Here is an 8,862-nt window from a genome sequence, read left to right on the forward strand (position 1 = left end):
GTTTTACTACGTCTGTTTAGATTTAAATGTCTATGTTTGGAATTAAAGAGTGCAGATTTTGCTCCATTTTATTTCCCTCATAACTCATTAGATGTCATTTTGCGTATTTTGGAGAAGATTATATGTGTTGTTTTCTTGTAACAATAAACCCCAAATTAAGAGAATTATGAGGTATGAAGATTGAAGGGCAGTGAAGGGCAGTGATATTTTATTATCTCAAGATTACGCTTGTATATATAATCTTTCTAACAGATTAGTTACTGTGAGGGCAAACAATATCCCACAGTGGAGAATGAACAAGAGTTGCAAGCATATAAATAGGCTACCCCAACTCCATTAGTATGAGGCCTTTTGGGGAGTACTCCAAGAACAAAACCGTGAGGGCTTGTGTGGGTCGTTGTTCGGTGGATTACGCTTGCAAGTTCTCCAATGTCTCTGCGTGAGCTCGACCAAGACCAGTGGTGACCGGTAACCTGTAATATGGAGTGAACATGTGGTCTTAGTCTGGTGGTCTTGGTTTAATATGGGGTGAACATGTGGTCTTGGTTTGAGGGGAGGATTGTGACGGAAAACAATATCTCACATTGGAGAATGAACACGAGTTGCAAGTATATAAATGGGCCCCCAAACTCTATTAGTATGAGGCCTTTTGGGGAGTACCCCAAGAGCAAAACAATGAGGGCTTTGCTCAAAGCGGACAATATCATACTAATGTGGAGTTCATGTGTGCATCACCGAAACTGTTGGATATTTTAGTGTAATTGGATTAACTTGATCGATCAATATGATCATAATGAGACATCAAATAAGTTGGAAGTGTGGAGTATACACTTATTTGAATTCGTTATGATTAGACAGGGGTTTGGGGGCAGCGCCCCCAAGTAGCGGGGTCCAAGAGGCGGCAGCCCCTGGCTGGGGTCGAGCTGTACAGAAAATTCATCCGGAAACGTAATTTCCGAAAGTTAAACGACTATTCTGCAATTTCATTTTCCCGCCAGAAAACTGTTAAAAACAGTTGTGATATTGAAGGGATGCAACGTTTCACTTTCAACCTCTTTTTATTGATCATCATCTGGTTCGAAAAGGATCACAGAATCGACATACGAATTCTTCAAAACCTGAATTGTATCCGATCAAATATTGGTAGAACCACCAAATTGATTTGATCTGAAAGTGTTTCACGCCTTTTAGGATATCCGATTTGTTCACGTTTGATAATATCTCCCTAACAAAGATCAAATCAATTTTTTTTTTGAAAATGTCGAACAAGGAAACGGCGAAGGAAGCAACGAAAGGTTTTGCGAAGTTGGATAAGTTTGCTGGCCAGGATTTCAGACTCTGGCAGAAGAAGATGCATTTTATGTTATCTGGTCTGAAGGTCGTGTATGTTCTGAGTACTCCCATGCTCGAGGCTGTTGAAAATGAAACTCTGGAACAGACGAGGAGGCGGATGAAGTGGGAGAACGACGACTACATATGTCGTGGTCACATTTTAAATGGTATATCTGATTCCCTATTTGATGTATATCAAAACGTAGAGTCTGCTAAAGAGTTGTGGGATTCCCTCGAAGCCAAATATATGGCAGAAGATGCCTCTAGCAAGAAATTTCTTGTTGGTAATTTTATTAACTATAAAATGGTTGATTTGAGGCCTGTCATGGAACAATATAACGAATTGTTGAGGATATTGGGACAATTTTCCCAATATGAAATGAAAATGGATGAATCCATTTCTGTTTCTAGCATTATCGATAAACTGCCACCCTCCTGAAAAGATTTTAAAAACAATCTGAAACATAAGAAGGAGAAGTTGAATCTGGTCGAACTTGGAAAGTGACTTCCAAATCGAACAGTCCATACGTGATATGGAAAAGGGCTCTGTTGGTAATGGAAAAACAATGGTTGGTTCTTCTGTGAACATGGTGGAAGAGGGTGAATCCTCCAAGGCTGGGAAAGAGAAAAGATCGTTTCAAGGAAACTACAGTAAGGCTGGGGATAAGAAGCCTAAACTGATGTGTTGGAAGAGCGGTAAATCTGGGCACTTCAAAAGGGACTGCAAGTCTGGAAACGGTGGAAGTAAAGGAAAGAACGTGGTTGGTACAAGTGGATCCAAGGATCCGGGAAAACAATCAGGTTCGTTTTCTGTACCTAATGATCATTCGGTTGAAAATTATTATGCATCAATAATTTCTGAAGCACTTTATGTGCAGGATGATGATCTCTCGTGGTGGGTTGATTCGGGTGCAACGTGTCATGTGTGTAAGGATCATCAATGGTTCCAAGATTTCAAACCAATTGAAGATGGATCTTCGTTGAAGATGGACAACATTGCAACTGAACCAATCAAAGGATTAGGAACTGTTAGCCTAGTGTTTACTTCCGGAAACTCTTTAGTGTTAAAGAATGTTGTATATGTACCTGGTATTCGTAAAAACTTGGTGTCTGGTATTGTATTAAACAATTGTGGTTACAAACAAGTTTTAGAAAGTGATAAATATATTCTGTCAAGACATGGTACTTTTATTGGCTTTGGTTATCTTTGTGGCATGTTTAGGTTGAATCTAGATGTTTCTTTTGTTAATAATTTTGTTTGCGTGACTTCTACTAGTTTTAGTAATCATGTTAGTAAATCAGAATTGTGGCATGCTAGATTAGGACATGTACATTACAAGAGATTGAAAGACATGTCAAAAATGAGTTTAATACCTGCTTTTGAGTTGAATAATGAAAGGTGTAAAACTTGCATGTTAACTAAGATTACTCGTCAACCTTTCAATAAACATATCAGTAAAGATACTAAGGTATTAGAACTTATACACGGTGATTTGTGTGACTTTCATTCTACTCCATCACTTGGAAATAAAAAGTATGTAGTTACTTTTATTGATGATGCTACTAGATATTGCAATGTGTATTTGTGCCATTCAAAAGATGAAGCTCTTGATAAATTTAAAATCTTCAAAGAATGTGTAGAGCTTCATCATGGTGTGAAGATTAAAGTTCTTCGCACTGATAGGGGAGGTGAGTATTATGATCCAATATATTTCGAATCTAATGGTATAGTACATCAGACCACTGCTCCATATACACCACAACAAAATGGTATAGCAGAAAAAAAGAATAGAACGTTGAAAGAAATGGTTAATTCAATGTTGTGCTATTCTGGCCTAAGTGAAGGATTTTGGGGTGAGGCTATGTTAACAGCCTTTTACTTATTGAACAGAGTTCCTAATAAAAGGAACAAAATAACCCCTTATGAACTTTGCCATAAAAAACCACCAAAACTGAGTTATCTCAGAGTTTGGGGTTGTCGGGTTTGGTAAGACTAACTGATCCTAAAATAAAGACCATATGTCAAAGAGGTATAGATTGTGTATTTCTTGGTTATCCCGAGAATTATGTCTGTTATAGGTTCTATGTAATAGAACCTAATGACTACGTATCTGTGCACTCTATTATTGAGTCAAGAGATGTTGATTTTGGCAGTGAGAATAGATTCACATCTTTACCTAAACCTGGAGGCATGATTGCAAGTTCTAGTGACTGTGATGTGACTAACAAAGTGACTAATACACCTCCTGAGGTTAGGAGGAGTAGTAGAACAAGAAAAGCTAAGTCTTTTGGTGATGATTTCCAATTGTACTTAGTAGAAGGATCAAGGAATGAAATTAACTTTCAATATCAATACTGTTTTAATATTGGTGATGATCCAAGGACCTAAAAAGAGGCTATGACATCGAGGGATGCTGCACTTTGGAAAGAGGCATTCTATAATCCAAAATAATACTTGGAAACTGACTGATTTACCACCTGGGTGTGAACCTTTGGATAGTAAATGGATCTTCCAAACAAAATTGAAGGTGGATAGAAGCATAGACAAATATAAAGCCAGATTGGTTATCCAAGGCTTTAGACAAAAGGAAGGAATTGATTTCTTTGACACCTATGCTCATGTTGCAAGGATTTCCACCATTAGATTACTGTTAGCAGTTGCTGCTATACATAATCTAATAATTCAACAAATGGATGTTAAGACTGCCTTTTTGTATGGTGAATTAGATGAAGAGATTTACATGAAACAACCAGAAGGCTTTGTCATGCCTGGTAATGAACATAAGGTTTGTAAATTGGTTAAATCTCTTTACGGGCTAAAGCAAGCCCCCAAACAATGGCATCAAAAGTTTGATGACGTGGTGTTGTCTAATGGTTTTGTATTAAACCAAGCAGACAAGTGTGTATATAGCAAATTCGACACTACTGGTAAAGGGATGATCATTTGCCTATACGTAGATGACATGTTGATCTTTGGTACTGGCCAAGATCAAGTGGATAAAACAAAGGAATTTTGTCATCTAAGTTTGAGATGAAAGACATGGGGAAGGCTGATGTGATTCTTGGAATTAAGATCACACATGGAGAACAAGGACTTTTCATTTCTCAATCACATTATATTGAGAAGGTGTTGGAAAAATTTAATTTCAAAGATTGTTCTCCAGTTAAGACTCCTTTTGATCCTAGTGCAAAACTCGTGCCTAATAATGGAGTTGTTGTGAATCAGCTTGAATATTCAAAGGTTATTGGATCACTCATGTATGCCATGATTAGTACTAGACCCGATATAGCCTTTGCAGTTGGAAAATTGAGTCGATATTCTCACAATCCAAGTTTAATCCATTGGCAAGCAATGAATCGAGTATTTAAATACTTAAAAGGAACCATGGATTATAGTTTGTCTTATTCTGGATTCCCTTTTGCTCTTGAAGGTTATTCGGATGCAAGTTGGATTACCAATATGGAAGATCATTTTTCCACAAGTGGTTAAGTATTCCTTCTTGGAGGAGGTGCTATATGTTGGGCATCAAAGAAACAAACTTGTATCACAAATTCAACAATGGAATCGGAGTTTGTGGCATTAGCAGTAGCTGGTAAAGAGGCAGAATGGCTAAGAAATTTAATATATGAAATTCCATTGTGGCCTAAACCGATATCACCTATATCTATCAGATGCGATAGTGCAGCTACCTTGGCTAAGGCATATAGTCAACTGTATAATGGAAAGTTAAGACACTTAGGTGTTAGACATAGCATGATTCGTGAACTTATTACAGATGGTGTGATATCTGTGGAGTTTGTGAGAACTCACAACAATTTAGCCGATCATTTAACCAAAGGGTTAAGTAGAGATCTTGTGCACCAATCGGCTATAGGGATGGGATTAAAGTCAACTATAAATCTCTGATATTAAGATACCCAATTCCCATTTAGTATGACACTAGATGCTGAATTCAATGTGGAAGGCTTAATATTTGGAAATTGGAACACATTGAAGAATCATCCCAAGGTATGTGTTCAAACCTACAAGTTAAGGAGGTTGAATGTATATATTCTTAATAGTTCTTTTGAAAAATTGCATATGTAGGTGCAAGAATAAAGGAACTACCTATATAAGCATGAAGATTAGCCGCTTCAAGAAGCTAGGGCTTGGCTTCGACGTGTTTATGAAGGATAAGGACATAGGCTAGTATATATAGTGTCAAGATAGAACATATTTGTATGTAAACTTTTGTGTACATTATCGTGTATTCAATGTGAGTTCCCATGGTTCAATCCTTAGAGACACCATGGGTATTCGAATGTATGGAATGTATAATGTACTAAGGTAAAATTCAATCGTTACGATATTTCATTTATGCAAAAGTTTGAATTTTGAGATGACTTGTTTTAGTTAATCAAGGATTGCACTAAAATAGGGGAGGATTGTTGGATATTTTAGTGTAATTGGATTAACTTGATTGATCAATATGATCATAATGAGACATCAAATAAGTTGAAAGTGCGGAGTCTACACTTATTTGAATTCGTTATGATTAGACAGGGGTTCGGGGGCAGCGCCCCCGAGTAGCAGGGTCCAAGGGGCGACAGCCCCTGGCGGGGTCCAAGGGGCAGAGCCCCTGGCTGGGGTCGAGCTGTACAGAAAATTCATCCGGAAACGTAATTTTCGAAAGTTAAAGGACTATTTTGCAATTTCATTTTCCCGCCAGAAAACTGTTAAAAACAATTGTGTTATTGAAGGGATGCAACGTTTCACTCTTTTTATTGATCATCATCTAGTTCGAAAAAGATCACAGAATCGACATACGAATTCTTCAAAACCTGAATTGTATCCGATCAAATATTGGTAGAACCACCAAATTGATTTGATATGAAAGTGTTTCACGCCTTTTAGGATATCCGATTTGTTCACGTTTGATAATATCTCCCTAACAGAAACCTAATAGTTACCAACGAAACATTTGAATTTATAATTTGCAAGACTATATAGCTCTTACTTCCTAATCATAGTTTCAAACATTGACATGGTCGATTAATTATTTGATCCTCTACAAGAAATATGTCACTGAAGTTCGACGAAAATTACTATTCTATTCTATTCTATTATCCCTTTTCCGAGGAAATTAATTATGTAGATTAGAGAGATAGATTGCTTTTATCAAATAACATGGGGTAGGATTTACTGACAAACAACTAACCGTCGTTGATTTTCAACGGATTGCTGACGAATAGGCTATTGATAAAGTTTTAACAGATTTCAGATGGACTACGACGCAGCTTGCACGCTAGAATCATTGTCCAATTTTTTTGATGAATTTGTCCAACGACAGATTTATCGATGATCAATTTCATTGGCAACACAGTTAGTTATTATTTATTTAGTTTGTAGTATTCCCATGTCCCACTTTATAAGATGTCCATATTTTTTTTAGTTTATCCACTCTGGATGGCCATTTTTTATATTTGAAAATAAATTAATTTGTCATTTCTCCTCATTAAATATTCAACTATTTTTTTCTCTCTACTTCCTCTACCTTACAACTCCTCCTAAAAGCCCTTGTCACTAAAAAATGTGGACATCTTGAATGGGATGGAGGGAATACTCATTTAGATGGATAATTAAATTTTATTGATGGACACTGATAAACTGATTACTACCTCCATCCACAAAAATAGACTTATTTTACCATTTTATGTCGTCCGCCAAAATTAGATCGATTTTAAATATGGAGTTTTAAACAAATACTAACCTTGCACGTTATTCTAAATGTGGAACACATAGTCCATTATCACTACTTCCACCACATTTTAATTAGGCTGATTCTAAATATGGAAAGTTTTAAAGAAATACTAACCTTACACGTCATTCTAAATATTATCTAATTTTTGTCGACGGGGTTGTATTTGTAGTTTTTGATTAGTAATTGACATGTTTATTCTCGGGTTTAATAGTTTGAAGTCCATTGATTGTGTCAATCTTGCACCAATTGGTTAAATGGAGAGTTTGTTGAATATATGTAAGAAATAGGTGAAAATGGACGAAATGGTGAAAGTATAGATCTGGGACGAGACCAGGCCATCCGGGCAAGGTGGCTCAATCCAACATGCACCGCGCAATTTACAGTAGAAGTGTCCCTTGTCTAGAGAGTTCGCCTGGCCTGGGTGGCTCAGCCCAAAACTGACCTGAGTCGGGTCAAATGACGTGTCCCAGATTCTAGACTGTCACGACCACCCCTTCTAAGGATAAAAAAGTTCGGTTGAATCGTAATTAATGAGGGATTTAAGAAACAAATAGCGGCTCACAACATGAATCAAACGTGGAAATTCAACCATTTAATTCAGAGTATCAAGTCATAGTAGTACAACAACCGGAAAGAAACGATGTTCAACAACATTGAAAGATAAACGAAACAACATTCAACGGATGCATTCGAGAGAAAAATAATGTCATGTATGAAGACACAACATATTCCAGACATTTTTCTAAGCAACTTCTTCAATGATCTTGTTCAACACATCGTGCTTTACATCTACTTTCAAAACTTTTAAAAACAAAAATTTTCTTCAAACTCGAACCCTTTTCTAAAAATTTCCACACCTCACTTTCAACTTTAAAAATAAATTTTTTTACCCAAAAGTGAAAACATACTTTAATATCAACTTTTATCTTTCATGTAAAAACAATCAGCCGTTCCTATTCAAAACTTCCTCAACTTTTTTACTCATCTTTCTTTCTCGAAAACTTTCTTATTTTCCTTTCTCATCTTTCTTTATTGAGAACTTTCTCATAAAATCATGTTACCTCTTTCTCGGTTGAGCGTGGCGAAGCGGGATGTTGAGTCTTCAATACACTAATCTAGCGAAACGAGCCTAGACTAAGACCGTAAAAGACTCTCGGGTCCAGAGTGGAAAGAAAAATTGCTCTGATACCATTCCGTCACCGCCCATTTTAAGGATAGAAAGTCCAGTTCAATCATGACTAGGGGGATTTATAAAAGCGAGGAAGAAAAATGGGAAATGACCAACTGTTCGCAACATGGTTTGAAAACTTGGAATTTTAGCATATCAAATCAAACCAGAGTATTCAATCTCAGTAGTTTAACAATTAAAAAAACAATATTCAATAATATCAACTGATAAAAAAAACATTGTTCAGCGGATGCCATCAAAAGAAGAATAGTACTCTCTCTGTCCCATAGAAATAGGTCATATTTCCTTTTTCGTCCGTCCCATACAAATAGTCTATATCCATTTATGTCAACATTTTCCTCCTTATCTTTTACTTTATTATTTATGAGCCCCACTATTCACTACACAATTTCAACTACTTTTTCTCATTCTCTCTTACTTTACCATGCATTAAAACCCCGTGCTCATACCAAATGGTCTATTTCTATGGAACGAAGGAAGTATTATGTATGAAGAAATAATATATTAGGAACATTTTATTTAAAATCTTCTTTGTAATCATGCTCAACATCGACAGCCCTTGTCACTGTTCAACCTGCATGTTCAAAAAACTTAGAGAAC

General features: G+C 36.5%; 1 protein-coding gene across 1 annotated transcript; it reads left to right on the forward strand.

The window, feature by feature from the left end:
• Positions 1-4,372: 4,372 nt before the first annotated feature.
• On the forward strand, positions 4,373-5,522 carry LOC121784286. The gene is made up of 3 exons (XM_042182449.1): positions 4,373-4,590; positions 4,764-4,925; positions 5,420-5,522. The coding sequence occupies exons 1-3, from the start codon at positions 4,373-4,375 to the stop codon at positions 5,520-5,522; spliced, it is 483 nt and encodes a 160-aa protein (XP_042038383.1).
• Positions 5,523-8,862: the final 3,340 nt, after the last annotated feature.

The sequence above is a fragment of the Salvia splendens genome, chromosome 21 (assembly GCF_004379255.2).
Source record: "Salvia splendens isolate huo1 chromosome 21, SspV2, whole genome shotgun sequence".
Lineage (NCBI taxonomy): Eukaryota > Viridiplantae > Streptophyta > Magnoliopsida > Lamiales > Lamiaceae > Salvia > Salvia splendens.

Coding starts and splice junctions, on each gene's coding strand:
- LOC121784286 (XM_042182449.1), top strand. CDS start 4,373: ATGGGGAAGGCTGATGTGATTCTTGGAATTAAGATCACACATGGAGAA. Junction 4,591..4,763: donor AAGGTTATTGGATCACTCAT/GTATGCCATGAT, acceptor TTGCTCTTGAAG/GTTATTCGGATGCAAGTTGG. Junction 4,926..5,419: donor TGTGGCATTAGCAGTAGCTG/GTAAAGAGGCAG, acceptor TTGCATATGTAG/GTGCAAGAATAAAGGAACTA.